We start from the raw sequence: 15640 nt of genomic DNA on the forward strand, positions 1-15640 counted from the left end.
AGTAGTAGCAGCAGCAGCAGCAGCAGTAGTAATGAGTAGTAGTAGTAATAGTAATAATAATAATAATAGCTAAAAGTTACAGAACCAATTACCCCGTTAGGCAAATCCTGAAAGCTCCGTTCATATCATCATCTACGTGAAAGAAGCCTTCAGGCATTAGGCAGTGAACAATCTGCATGGCCAAACATTTGCAGCCCTGGATTTGCAACCCTGTGTTTGAAGTCAGAGTGCACAGCACTCCCTATGTCATCTTAAAGAACTTGGGCTTTAAGTAGTAATCAGTGGGTCTTTCAAAGGTTTTCAAGCAGGGAGATAAATAATCCAGCCTGTAACAAGAATAATGATGCTGACTACATTCTGGAAAATAGACTGGAAAGCAGATTATAAGCAGCAAGGAGGCTACAAAATGGTTTTCAAGTTTCCTTTACTCTAAGAATCTATTACTCTACAGTGAGGAATATTTCAAAGTTTGAACTAGAAGAATAATGAAACCAAAGTCTGAACAACTAGAAGAATAATGAAATCAAAGAAGTCAAGAAAGCATACTTGTTTGGAGGCAACAATAAAGTATTAAACACATTAAAGTCGAGACACAAAAATGTAGAGGTGTGTAGCACAGACCCATGGGAAGGAACAGAAGATATCTAATGGAAGGGAATACCCATTTTGATATGAAAATGGGTAAAGCAATACTCTTTTCTCCTTTATTAAAGGACTTGTAAAACATACTATGTACTGTCTTCCTAGCTATATTTGATAATATAATGCTAGACCTCAGATATTTTGCATTCTCATGCACCACAAAAGAGTAATTTGGTATTTTAAGAATCTGCACAACAATCAAATGGGAAGACTACATATGGAAAAAAATTAAGGAACTTTATCTCACATCACATGTAAAAATTAATTCCTGATAGATTAATAAATTGGAAAAGCAAAGACAAAATGTTTGAAAGATAATACATCTCAGGGTAGAAAAGGGATTTTTAAAAAGAGATATAAATAACACTACCCATAAATGAAAATACCAATAAAGTTGATTATATTAAAATTTAAGAACTGCAGTTCCATTTTTGGTTAGAATTATAGAAAGACGAAACAGTGCTCCAACTTGAACAAGGAGAAAAAGGTATATAACCTATAAAATAATAACTTCTCTTGAATTCATTGGAGAATTATATTTGCAAGGAGTTGAATTCCAGTTTCCTTCTAGGGGAAAATTATTTCCTCTATGGCAGAGCACAGGAGGAAGGGGTAACTACCATTAAAAGAAATAATAGTTAAAATTTTAAGGCATTCTAAAGGCCAATGTAGGCTACCAGATTAGTTTGGAATCTCTGGGATCCTCAGACACAAAGGACATCAATACTTAATAGCAAGCTCCTTCCCATGTGCCTGTATCATACAAGAAAGACTGGGGTCTTTCTAGAGCAGGTAAACTGAAAGAGCCATCAGTGGCACATTGGTATGAAACCCCATCCTTCTCAACACTATCCTTTCATACAAAGTAAAAGACTAAGCCACTGGGGGGAGGAACAGGAAACACCCATCTCAGAACCCATGCAAAAATCTATTGACTCTCATGGAGGAACAGAGGCAAAAGCCATCAGCAAGCAGGTGACTCCTCTTCCAACATTATTAGCTTTGAAAAGTCTTTGGGGAGGGGATAGAAAACCCTCTAATCCCTGGTCAGAGGCAAGGCCTAAAAGGAAGGGAAGGAGCCAAAGCTGTAAGGATCATCTTGAGCCCAGGATCATGCACTGATACAAAGATTAGGTTTATTATCACTGGGTGGGGAGAAAAAACTCTCTCTTAAATATAAAAGTCATTTTTCTCCTTAATTTTTATTTTTTTAAAAGTTGACTAACAGTGTAAATTAAAAATGGTAAAAATGGGGCGCCTGGGTGGCTCAGTGGGTTAAGCCGCTGCCTTCGGCTCAGGTCATGATCTCAGGGTCCTGGGATCGAGTCCCGCATCGGGCTCTCTGCTCAGCAGGGAGCCTGCTTCCCTTCCTCTCTCTCTGCCTGCCTCTCTGCCTACTTGTGATCTCTGTCTGTCAAATAAATAAATAAAATCTTTAAAAAAAAAAATGGTAAAAATGTATTGTGGAGTTATACACAGAAATAAAATATATGACAACAACAGCACAAAGGAACTAAGGGAGGAAATAGTAATACTGCTGTATGGTTCTTATATATGATGATGTATATAATTTGAAAGTAGACTTCAAATTAAAAATGTATATAATGTATACCTTAGAGCAAACCTTTTCTTAAAGGGCTAGATACTAAATATTTCAGGCTCATGTACTATTTGGTCTTTATCATAACTACTCAAGTCTGTCATTATAGTGTAAAACAGTCATTGAAAATATGTAAACAAACGGGTATGGCTGTGTTCCAACAATATTTATTTAAAAAACAAGCCATAGGTATGGATTAAAATAAAATAAAGTAAAATAAAATAGGGGTGTCTGGCTGGCTCAGTCAGTGGAACATGCAACTCTTGATCTTGCGGTTGTGAGACTGAGTTCCACACTGGGTGTAGAGATTACTTAAAATTAAAAAAAATTTTTTAAGTATAAATATAGGTATTTGCTTACTTCTACCCTACAGCAACCACTAATGATTTTCTAAAATAAGAAATAGACAATAGTGGATATATAGTGAGCAAAGAGTGGAGATACAAGTTAATCATAAAAAACTTCTCAATCCAGAAAAGCCAAGAAAATGGAAAAACTAGGAAGATAGAAGACACGAGACAAATAGAAAACAAAGAGTAAGATGCTAGGTTTAAAACCAACAACATCAATAATTACACTGAATGTAAATGGTCTACATACCCATAGTAAAAGGCACAGTTTGTCAAACTGGACTTAAAAGTAAAATCTAAATATATGCTGTCCACAAGGAATCCACTTTAGATATTCAGTAATAGATAAAAGAATGAAGAAAGTTATACCATGCAAACACAAATCAAAAGAAAACTTGAGTGACTCTATTAATATCAGACTGAGTAAACTTTAAAATAAAGACTATTATCAGAAAAAAAGAGAAACATTACACAATCACATTGGGGTCAATTCATCAAGAAGACATAATGATCCTAAATGTGCATGTATTTAAAAATAGCTCCAATATACATAAAGCAAAACTGATAAAAAACTGAAGACATCAACACAATCCTTGTAACTTCAAGAATTTAAGAATTCCTTTCACCAAAAGAATCACAAAGATAATAAAAAGACAAGCCACAAACTAAAATCTAGAATGAATACACACACACACACACACACACACACGGTAGAAAAAATACATATGTATATAAAATGAATCAATATTTAAAAGACAGAAAATGAGCAAAACATTTGAATGAAGTCAAATCCAAATGGCCATTGAACATATAAAAACATGTTCAACCAAAGAAAACCATTAGAAAAGAAAAATAAAACACTGGGAATAAAAAATTCAGTGTAAGGATTTAATAGCAGACAAGACACAACTAAAGAGAGAATCAGTAAAATAGATTTGGGAGAAAAATCCACAGAAATTATCCAAAATGTACAGCAGAGAAACAGGAGACAAAATATCTGATAGAATGGCAAGTTACAGTTCAATAGAACTTTCAGACATTGCTGCTGGGTACAACCACCTTGGAAAAATATGGACATTATTTAGTAAAGTGGAATATGTACAAACAATGCCAATGGCTAAGTATACTCTCTTGACATCCACATGTATATTTAAGAGTCATGTACAAGAATGTACATAAAAGCATATTTGTAATACTCCCAAACTGGCAACAAACCAAATGTTCATATTCAGAGTAAATAATTTATGGTATAGTCATAAATGAAATATTATACAATGAAAAAATGAAATGGTGTTTTATGTGAAACATGACTGAATCTTACAATGTTGAACAAAAGAAGCAAGTCAAAAATAAAATACTTTCAATATGATTCCATCTTAATGCAACTCAAAACATACAAAAACTAAACTATTGTTAAGGAATACATATTCAGGTTGTAAAACTGTAAAGAAAAGCAAGAAAACAATGACACAAAAAATCATAGTAGTAGTTATCTCTAGGAAGAAAGATGTGACTAGAGGAAGACACACAATGTTGAAAAGTTCTTAAAAGAAAAAGAATAACAAGAAACACAGCCTTAGAAACAGCCATTAAACTTCTTTTAAAAAAATAGGACAAATACACAAAGAACTTAGAAAAATGTTGCTTGCAGCAGGATTCATAATAGCAAAAACATTGATATAGGGTTGGGTACATAAATTATACCACAAGTAATTCTATAATGATGTAGATCTGTATTTATTGATAGGAAAGATCTACAATATATTCTAAAATATAAAAAGAGGGTCTAAGAGGGTCTGTATCCTCATTTTTAAAAGCTAAAAATATTAATAAAAATTTTTTAAAAAGCTAAAAATATTTATTACATACAAGAACTGAAAAAAATAACTGAAAGAATATATACCAGAATACTAACAAAAGCCATTTCCGGATTGTAGAATTATTTTTAAACTTAATTTTCTTCTTTATATAGTTATTGGTGTTTCCAGAGCTTTTTAAAAATGAGCCTATGCTGGCCAGCATACTTCTTTTTGGAGGAAAGCATCAAGAAATTAATACAATTTAAAAACTACACTTTCACAAAATTCAAGGGTTAAATATTCCCACCAAGGATTTTTTTGTGTATTTTGTGCAAATATCTGGCCAGTAGAGTTCAGGATATGAAATATGACACTACTCACAGCTTTATGTAGGGCAAATGCCTACTTCATTAGCTACTTGACCTTGTACTTTTCAGGAATGCTGGGATTCCACTCTGAATTTTTTTCCCCAGGTATTTTCCCCCTTTAAGTAATATCCTGACTAGAAAGCAATATTTAACACTGTAGCAGACACAAGCCTGGATCAATGAGGTAAAGATTCTGAGTATCTCACTGGCATCAAATAAAATAGGTGGATCTCATCCGCATGTCTCATCAGAAATAATAAACCACTTCAGAAGGGAGCTATAAACTTACAATTTAAGAATGACTATAACTGAAGATGGAGAAAAATGCAACTGATGAAGAACATGTATATTTTGCAGCTGTAACGGATGTTGTCATTAGTTGGAGGGATTCATTTATAAATGTCTAGTGTATTTGTTTTTCCATCATAAAGTTTATTTCTTTATGCAATATTTTTTCAATAAGTTCTTATAGCTCCAGCTTTATTTATATATTTAATTTTGTTTAATTATCTACCACTTTTTAAAAAAAATATTTTATTTATTTCTGAGAGAAGGAGAGATAGCAAGAGAGGAAACAGAAGCACAGGGGAGCTAGAGAAGGAAAAGGGGCTGGATTCCATAGGATGCTGGGATCATGACCTGAGCCAAAGGCAGATGCTTAAAGACGGAGCCACCCAGGTGTCGCAAATATATACCACTTTTTAAGAACTGAACTATCAGTAAATTGATTAATGTAATCATATAAAGATTTGTGATTCTTTGAAATACAAATGTCTCCCAGCATTAAAGTTGCTTTGCTTTTTGGTTTGATACAGTTGTGGCTAATATCTTCTCACTCATAGTAATAATACTAAGGTTCTATGCAATGATCACTTCCTTTCTCCTTTGGCCTTAACTTTATCTGAAGCTATTATAAAAGAAGGTAGTAGAGTTTACTTAAGTGCAATAAGTATTTTTATTTGGCTTTTTCACATACTAATTGTTTTTTTTTCTTTCACTTGGTGAAACTATTTTTTACAATCCCCAAATGGAACTATAGCTTTCGTTTGATATTGCTACATTTGTAAGGCTAGATTTGCCCAGAATTTGCTTACAAGCCTGACTACTAAAACGTACTATAATAACCTCTTTGTTTTTCCCATTCCGGCTGAAATCACCTTCTTCCTGATTCTTGTTGAGAAGCTCTTTCAAAGTGTTTACTAAAAAACTGGGATCCGTTCCAGGTTCTTCCTTCAACAAAGTTACTCTAAGTGGTCTGTGGATTATTCCATCAGCCTCAGCAACACCATTATTAGTCTGCCGCCCATCTAAAGCAACAGTTGATGCTGAATAAATATTTCCTAAATGATCCATTATAGGAAGCAAATATAATTCCGGTTGAAGAGCCTAAAACATACAGAAAATTTAAAAAAAAATTAGTTTGTAATTTAAAAAGCAGTAAGTTAAAAAATTAACATAAGTTTAAAATGTTACATTACATACATATGGAGGAGCAAATGATTTGAGTTTCAGTTCTGATTCTTGTTTTACCTTCACCTAGAAATAAATGACAAAAAAATCAAGCTTCTGTATATTTTCAGTTATTTTTATTCCTTTTTTTTGTAGAAGGCACATATCTGTGACATAAAAATCAAATCTAAAAGTTGATAACTAAGGCTAGAGTCTAGAAAATGTAGAACATAATCCTATTTCTATTCACTGTACAAAACATAAAAGAAATTCTGTCATTTAATAGTAATAATCATGGCTATGATTATATGGTTATACGATTATATGGCTATGATTATATATGATTATAAGTCCACTTACATGGACTCACTTATGTCAAGCACTATTTTAGGTGCTTTACATATATTAGCTCAGTTGATCTCCACAATTCCATGTGATAGGCACACATATTACATATTAGACAATAAGACTGAGGAAAGAGAAGTTAAATAACTTGCCCATGATTTTATAACTAGGAATTTTCCAAATTGGGATACAAAACCAGATAATCTGGCTCCAGAGTCCAACGCTGTAAATTTTATTTCCTAAATATATAGCCCATAGAGTTCATTTGTTATTCATCCATCCATCCATCCATTCATTCAACAAATACTGAGGGCATACTATGGGTCAGGAAGACCCATACTATGGGTCAGAACTATGGGTTCTAAATGGTGGGAGATATGATGGTAAACAAGGCAAAGTCCTTGCTCTCATGTAGCTTATATTCTACTTAGGAGAACAGATGTTAAATAAACATAATTTAGGATAGTGAAATGTGATTTATGAAAACAAAAACCTGATGTAATAGAGAGTAACTTAAGAGAAAGAACACCCAAAAACTAGGTGGTCAGAGAAGGCCCTCTTGAAAATATAATACTTGAGGTTGAGACCTGAATTATGAAAAGAAAAAGAAAGCTATTTGCAAATCATAAGGAAGTAATTTCCAGGCAAGTGCAAAGAACATAAATCAGAAAGGAGTTTGTTGTATTTGGCGACCAAAGATTTTTGTGTTTGAAATGGAAAACTAAGAAGAAAAATAGCAACAGATAAAATCTGAGGAGCCTGCCTATTCCTTAAGCCCACTATATCTCTGGCTTAACCACTACAAAGTCTCCTAATTAAAGCCTGCTAGTTACAATCCCTGCCACTAGTCTTTGAGGGCTCTCATCATGTCATCTTTTGCTCAAAAACTCCCAACACTTCAGAAACAAACAAAATTCATTAATCTGGCATTCAAGACTTTCAGGAAATCACTTCACAATTTGTTCTCTACTATTCTGTTTTATACCATGTTCCAATAAAAAGGGTAACATTTACTGTTCCTTAATTGCTTGTTTTTCTACTTCTGTGCTCATTCTATTTTCTCTGCTTAGAAAGCTTTACCCAAGGGCACCTGGGTGGCTCAGTGGGTTAAGCCGATGCTTTTAGGTCATGATCTCAGGGTCCTGGGATCGAGTCCTACATCGTGCTCTCTGCTCTGCAGGGAGCCTGTTTCCTCCTCTCTCTCTCTCTGCTTTCCTCTCTGTCCACTTGTGATCTCTCTCTGTCAAATAAATAAAATCTTTAAAAAAAAAAAAAAAAGAAAGAAAGCTTTACCCACCCAACAGTTTTGCTAGGTCAAATATTTATCTCTCAAGATTCAAACTGACTATGTTCTTTTCTCAAAGTTCTCGATCTCCCCTCTTCTCCTGCTGGAAGTAATCCCTTTTTCTTCTGAATATACAAAGTACACTATTTTAATTATGTATTTTTTCTGCACACTACAGTGAATACTCTTTAAGGGCTGGATCCATAGCCAGTTTTTTTTTTCATTTTATTTCCAGAAAAACACCAATAAATATTTGTTAAAAATAATAAAATATTAGAAGGACTTCAGAAGTTGTTTTAAATTATCTTTATTTAGGTCTCTTTCAACCCAGGATTCTGCAATTGATAATTTGTATTTTAGATATTATGAAAAAGAACAAAAAGGAGAATTGTTTTTTCTTCCTTGAGAAAAACTTAAAGATAGATATTTAACCATACTGAACAGACTTCAAATGACAAAAAATTCATACTAGCTGCTGATCCTGAGAATTCCATACAGCAAATTCCTTTACAGTACTACTTTGATGGGAAATGCTTTTTTCCCCCACTATCATTATTGAATTTGTCCAAAAAACACTGAAATACCTCTAATTTAATTTTAGGCACTGGTTATAAATACAATAGTGAATTAAATAAAGTCCCTGCTCACAGGGAGTTATAGTCTAATGGCAGAATCAGATGTTAAATATAAACAATCACATAAATACATACTAATGACATAATATGTTAACTAGAGGGGAATAGAATATACTGCATTTTTAATATAGAAAGTATTTTTGATTAAAGAAATAAACCTTATGTAGTTAAGAGAAATCAGAAACTTTGAGATCTGATGGCTTGCTAGATTAAGAATTTCAAGTAGGAAAATTCTACTTAGAAAATCCCACCATTAAGGGCACCTGGGTGGCTCAGTGGGTTAAGCCTCTGCCTTCAGCTCAGGTCATGATCTCAGGGTCCTGAAATCGAGCCCCACATCTGGGCTCTCTGCTCAGCAGGGAGCCTGCTTCCCTCCCCCTGCCTGCCTCTCTGCCTACTTTTGATCTCTCTGTCAAATAAATAAATAAAATCTTAAAAAAAAAAAAGAAAAGAAAATCTTGCCATTAAACCACAGACTATAAGCAGGAGCGTTCAACAGATAATAATAGCTGAAACAAACAAAAATTGTTGGAGTCCTATCATTTCACATCAAATAGGGCTAGCTGTGGCCCAAACAATGAAGCCCATTTTTGTCCAGAACACAAGTACTTACTTAAATGTTTTAGGGGACACCTGGCTGACTCGTGAGCCTATGTCAGGCTTGCATTGAATGTGAAGCCTGCTTAAGAGTCTCTCTCTCCCTCTGCCTCCCACCAGCTCATACACACACATGCACATGCTCTCTCTCCATTAAAAAAAAATTTTTTTTAACACTCATTTAAATTTAAAAATACACATTATATAATAACATTTTACGTTTGTCTTCCTTTTCTTCTCAAGGAAATGCACACCCCAAAATATCCCCCATCATTTTAGTGCCCAATAATATGCCAATAAGGCCCATTTTTTCTTGATGATCTATGTATTTAGTGATTTTTCATTGTTATGACTGATATTACTTATCCCATTTATAGAAGTGACTTGACAAGAAGCTGAATTGACAAGCATTTAAAAAACACAATTTGTTAAGTTATGCTTTTCTTTAATCAAAAGGAAAAACAACTTTTAAAAAAGATTTTATTTATTTATTTATTTGACAGAGAAAGAGAGATCACAAGTAGGCAGAGAGGCAGACGGGGGTCGGGAGTGGGGTGGAGAAGCAGGCACCCCGCTGAGCAGAAAGCCTGATTCGGGGCTCTATCCCAAGACCCTAAGACAATGACCTGAGCCGAAGGCAGAGGCTTAACCTAATGAGCCACCCAGGCACCCCCAAATGGAAAAAAATTAAGAAAACTTACCACAGCTAGATTATTTCCAATGCATTTCAGAAATAAAAATTTTTCTGCAACAGCATCTTCACCAAGGAACTCACCAAGTCGTTCTCTCAGGGCTTGTAAAGTTAGGTGAGGAGATACTCTGAAATATCATGACATTGCCTTATAATGGAAAATGAAATAGGTTTCAGCTATACTACAAATTCTATAATGTCAGCTATCTCAAACATAAATACTAATTTAATGAATCATATATAGCTCGATTTATTTTTCATTGTCTGGCACTTTATAAAAAACTTCAGGAAATTAAAAAAAATGATTATACAAATAAATACTATTTATAAAAGTCCTTTCTGTACTGAAAAGGAAAATGGTTATCTACTTTTCTCATCTGCCTCCACTGTATTATTAAAAAAAGAAAACTGCTATGGAATTTAGATACTTTTTTACATAAAAAATGATTAAGCCACAAATATTTATTTTGGAAGCTTGACAGGATGATCTAGTGCTTAAAAATTTCTTTGATAATGAAATACTGTCAGACTCCATGTCTTTGTTCATTAAGAATACTTCACTCCTCAACATCTAAAATTTAAAGCCATCATTTATGCTACTGATTTGGGTTTTTGTTTTTCTAGGATTTTATGGGAAACATTATATAATTAATTCATTCAACCACAAAATATTTATTGAGCCCCCACTATATATCAGGCATTGCTCTAAAGAATGGGAATATGGCAATCAACAAAAGAGACAAAAATCTCTGCCCTCACAGACTTTATAAATCTAATGGTGGCAAAGGAAATTAGACAAACTAAAAAATATATAATTCATAAGACACTGCTAAGTACTATGAAGAAAAATAAAGCAGGGAAGGGAGGGTAGCTACAATTTTAAATATAGTGATTAGAGAGGATCTAAACAAAAAAGTAATATTGAAGTAAAGAGTTAAAGAAGAGATAGGATACATTAGGGCAGAAACAGCATTCTAGACTAAGAGAACAGCAAGTAGACAAGGGTCCTGAGGTAGATTGATGTCTGATGTGTTCCAGAACAAAAACGACACTAGTATGCTTGAAGTGATGGGGAAGATAAGGAATAATGTTGTGTGCTTCCTATGTGTACATATACTTACATGTACATATATGTAAGTTTACATATACATATAGTCTCTTTCTATTTTGAAACAGTTCAGTAAAAAAGTCATTGTGGATATACTGATTTAACCACTATTCACAGCTCTTCAACAGGTTTCTAATATCAGATAATTTCTCTCTTAATTCTCTCATTCTTTTTGTGTGTAATGATAGTAATATAGCTGTTATACCCTTTTATCTGGGTGGCAGTGGCACCTGGCTAAGTAACATATGTTTCTAAAATACTTATTAACTGTTATATAACACTATTTATTGATAGTATTAAGTTAGAAACTGGATCCATCATACGGGCCAGAGTGTAATTTATAATGTAATTTCCAAATGTATATTTGTAAATTATACATTTGTATAATGTAAATTTACTTATAATGTAATGTAATGTATATAATGTAAATTATATACTTATTTCACTTATAATGTAATTTTCCTTATAATGTAAATTTATAATGTAAATTTTACTTATAATGTAAATTTATAATGTAAATTATAATTTATTATAATTTATAATGTAAATCACTTATAATGTAAATTTCCAAAGAAATATTTTTCTCTGCAGAAAAAAAGACTGCTTTTTCAGGCACATTATAACATGACCACAAAATACTTGCCTTATAAATCCAGCTGAAATGAATTTGTTAACAACTTCTATTGAAATGGTATTTAGCTTATAGTTCCACGATCCTTCAGGGACATAAAAAACATGAAGTTCCATCAACTAAATAAATTGAGAAGAACATCAGTTAAAATATTTTTAAAGTGAAAAAAATCAACTGATCTCCTCTAGAATTTTAATCTTAATAAACGTGATTGAAATAAACATGGAATACGTGTATTTTTCTGAGCAGACACAGAAAACAAAATGAAGAGCCAAAATTTTGGTTAGTTGGCTACTTGGCACCTGGAGCACATCTCCCTAGAAACAATGTCATAGATGTGGTCCTACGGTACCCTAACATCTCTGACACAGTTTCTTTCTGCAGCTTGGAATAAGAGTACCAGCCCATCAAGATCATCTGGTTACCAACCTTTTCCTCTCCCCTGATCCCTACCTACTCAGTTCTGTTGGGGTGATTTTGTGGAATCCTTATACTTTACATATTGTCTCCCTAACATAGTTGTGATGATTGCTAGTTCTCAGCAACTTTGAACATTGTGAATACTGTGGTTTAGGAAGTATTTTTGTTTCCCAGAATTCTAGGAAGAACCTATTCTTGATGGTGATAGGGAAGGAAATGGTTGTTCTTACATAGGTCATGTCTGTCAGCTTGGCTTGCTTGTGCTTATAAATACAACTTTCTTTTCTATTAATGTTTTGTTAAACCTCAATTAGAATACTTTGTTTAGAAGAAAGAATATTTAGATTACTACAACAGAAACAGGACAATTATAGCAAATATTCCAATCTTTTAGTCTAAGGAAGTTACTAATTGCATATTAAAATTTAAATGATTATACTCTACAATATTAAATATCTGAGAAAAACTTTAAATAGTTGAATATAACCAATCATTAAAATTAGAAATTTTTATATTGAACTGAATGTTTTGCTCATTTTTACAGACCAAATAACTTATTTCTATACATTTGATATATGTATATATCTGATGTCAGGCTTGCCACATGCTGTATTTTGAATACCAGAGCATTTAAAAAATAATTCCCCAGCTACACTATACTATTCATAGCTAACACTATACTATACTATTAATACTATAATATTTAATAGCTACACAATATTTGCAAAACCTTTAGAAGACTTAAATATGACCTCATCCTTTATATAAATACATTAATATTTTCTAGGAAAAAATATTTATTGAACATTTTACTCTATTTTTTTTGTATAAACAAGTAAATTCTGTCAATATTTTTTATAATAATTCATGAACTATAATTCAAAGTGTTTGTACAGATTTAATTCCATAACTGAGTAGGCAATACAGAGAAAATATACATAATAAAACATTTCTTTAACAAAATTTATAGCGAATTTGTGTTTATTCATTCCCTCAGCAAATATTTACTGAATGTCTATCATGTGCCAGCACTGGTCTAGGCATTAGGAATACATAGACAATAAGACAAAGATCCTTGCCTACGTATAGTTTTACATTCTAATGAGGTATCAGGGCAAGAAGGGTGAAACAAGTGAAGCACTCACCTCAGGTACAAAATTTAAGGCTATACCAAAACCTCAATAATCAAGACAAATAACATTAAAAAAAAAAAACTACTCATGCAAAAAAGTTCACAATAAACAAAGTATCAAAAATTTAAATAAAGACAGAATTTAATACTACTAGTAAAGCCTGAGGAAAAAGGAAAAAATATGAACTTCAATACATGTTTCTTTAAAAATACATATGTATATTTCTTGATGGTCAACTGTTTTTAGAATAACCTAGTAGTTGGAAAAAATACTGAAAACTTCAAAAGGATGTATTAAAATTCAAAACATTATTTTAAGGTCAAATATTCTATTTATGTTAAAACATGAATTCATTATAATTTTACTTTCCTGGCTTTCATGGAAGCTCATTAGTAATATTTTCATCAAAACTATTAGCCATTTAAAAATATACTAAAATATGTATTTATGGGCACATATTTTGCCTTTTGCTTCAGGCTCCAAAAGGGCTAGGCATGGCACTATCAGATTCTATTTCCATTTAAAATTTGCTATTATGGATTTCTTGCATCAGTTTTTTATTTAAAAAATCTTTTATTAAATTACTTATCTTAATTATGAAGGGTTTTTTTGGTGTGTGCCCTTAAATTTTGTACCCAAGGCAAGTGACTTATTTGCCTCAGACTAGTCCCAGACCTGTGAAGGGCACAAACAATAAACAATAAATATAAAACACTGATAAGTTATACAGTACATGAGAAAGGGGTAAGTACTGGGGAAAAGGATAAGAGCAGAGTAAGGAAAATTGGAACGATAAAAGGGGAAGTAGGTTTCAGTTTTAAATAGCCTGGGTAGGTCTTATGGAAAAGGTGAGATTTAAGACTGCAGGGGAAGAAACAATTAGCCATGTGCTGATGTAGAGGGAAAGAGCTCCAAGAAGACCTAAAGCAAAGGTCTTTTTTTTTCTTTTTAAGATTTTATTTATTTGATAGTGAGGGGGTGAGGAGAAGTCGGGGTGGGGAGGGAGCACGAGCAGGGGTAGGGGCAGAGGAAGAAGCACACTCCCTGCTGAGCTGGTTCCCAGGGTCCTGGGTTGATGGTAGACGCTTAACCAACTGAGCCACCCAGGCACCCCTAAAATGAGAGTGTGCTAGTATGATTCAAGCAGAGAACACTAAGAGATAAAATAATAAAAATGAGGAGGACAAGGAACAAAATAAATAGGGTTTTTCAGGCCACCAAAAGATCTTATTTTCAGAAAATGGGAAGCCAATACAGGGTTTTAATAGAAGGACAACATCTGACATTCATTTTATAATTTTAATATGAAAAATTCTAAACATACATACAAATAAAGGAATAAAACTCTGAATACCCAAATACCTTCTATGTAGATTCAAAAGTTAACATCATGACACATTTACTTTCTCGCTCTCTCTCTTAAAGGCAGATTGCCACATGCAGGCCTTATTTGGATGTGTTTGAAGTATGGGAAGCTTGACTACCCTAACTTCTTCTACATATGGACCTTGAGAGCTTATTTGGAGGTTCTAGCAGGCAAGCGCAGCTGCTCCTATGCCCTTGACTGAAGAATGGTCCTTCTTTACTGGGGAAGGTCCTCCTCTTCAACACAGCATACAGCTTTGGAAGGGATGAACATGGAGCTGTGAGGGAGGAAGAAGACACCCCCCTAGCCAGCCAGATCAGCCAAATCAACCCTGGTGATCAATGGGCTGACAGATGTCACAGATTCTCTTAGATCCTCTATCCCTTTCTTGATAAACCATTCAAAGTAAATCAGACATTGTGAAAATATACTCCTAAGTACTTTGGCAGCCATTGCCTAAAAATAAAGATTTGTCCAAAATAATCACAGTACGATTTTCACATTTAAGAAAATTAACAATCCCTTAATGTAAAATAATATCCATTCCATATTCAAATTTCCTCAAATGTCCATTTGTCCTCAATGTTTTTTCAATCTAGAATCCAATCAAGGATATCTTTGCATTGGGTTTGTCACATCCTTAAACAACTTAATCCACAAGTTCTTCCAGACCTGTATTCTTCCCCCCACCCCCCCCCGCCCCTGCTTCATGGCATTAACTTTTTGAAGAGACTGGGCCAGTTATTTTAAAGAATGTTCTGCATTCTGAATTTACCTTATAATCTCAAGATGGCATTTAACTTAATTCTCCAGTTTTTTAAAAAACATAATTTTTAATATCATTTTTTAAATCATGAAAAGTGTATTCTTTAAGCCCCATCCCCTATTTTCCTCATTCCCCCAAGACCCCTCCACTCTGATAACCATCAGTTTGTTTTCTACAGTTAAGAGTCTGCTTCTTGGTTTGTCTCTCTCCCCTTTTCTTATTTTCTCATTTGTTTCCTAAATTCCACATGAGTAGGATCATATACTATTTGTCTTTCTCTGACTGACTTTGCTGAGCATTATACTCTAGCTCTAACCATGTTGTTGTAAATGGCAAGATTTCATTCTTTTTTATGGTTGAATAATATTGTTGTATATAAAGATATATAAAAACTTCTTTATCTAGTCACCTACCAATGGACACCTGAGCTGCTTACATAGATTGGCTACTATAAA

At 33.3% G+C, this 15640-nt stretch overlaps 1 protein-coding gene across 8 annotated transcripts in view; it reads right to left on the bottom strand.

Moving 5' to 3' along the window:
• SPATA1 (spermatogenesis associated 1) overlaps positions 1–15640 on the bottom strand; it is a 66599-nt gene that overhangs the window by 34655 nt on the left and 16304 nt on the right. For 6 of the 8 annotated variants that reach the window (XM_047724217.1, XM_047724215.1, XM_047724216.1 and 3 more), the window contains exons 3-6: positions 11513–11619; positions 9772–9889; positions 6242–6295; positions 5917–6145 (exon numbers count right to left, since the gene is read on the bottom strand). In XM_047724217.1, coding sequence (XP_047580173.1) covers positions 5917–6145; positions 6242–6295; positions 9772–9889; positions 11513–11619 — 508 coding nt within the window. Of the gene's footprint in view, positions 1–5916; positions 6146–6241; positions 6296–9771; positions 9890–11512; positions 11620–14560; positions 14697–15640 lie in introns of all 8 variants that reach the window. The other 2 variants (XM_047724218.1, XM_047724219.1) reach the window with 2 other exon arrangements.

This window comes from Lutra lutra, chromosome 4, assembly GCF_902655055.1.
Source record: "Lutra lutra chromosome 4, mLutLut1.2, whole genome shotgun sequence".
NCBI classification, from domain to species: Eukaryota; Metazoa; Chordata; class Mammalia; order Carnivora; family Mustelidae; genus Lutra; species Lutra lutra.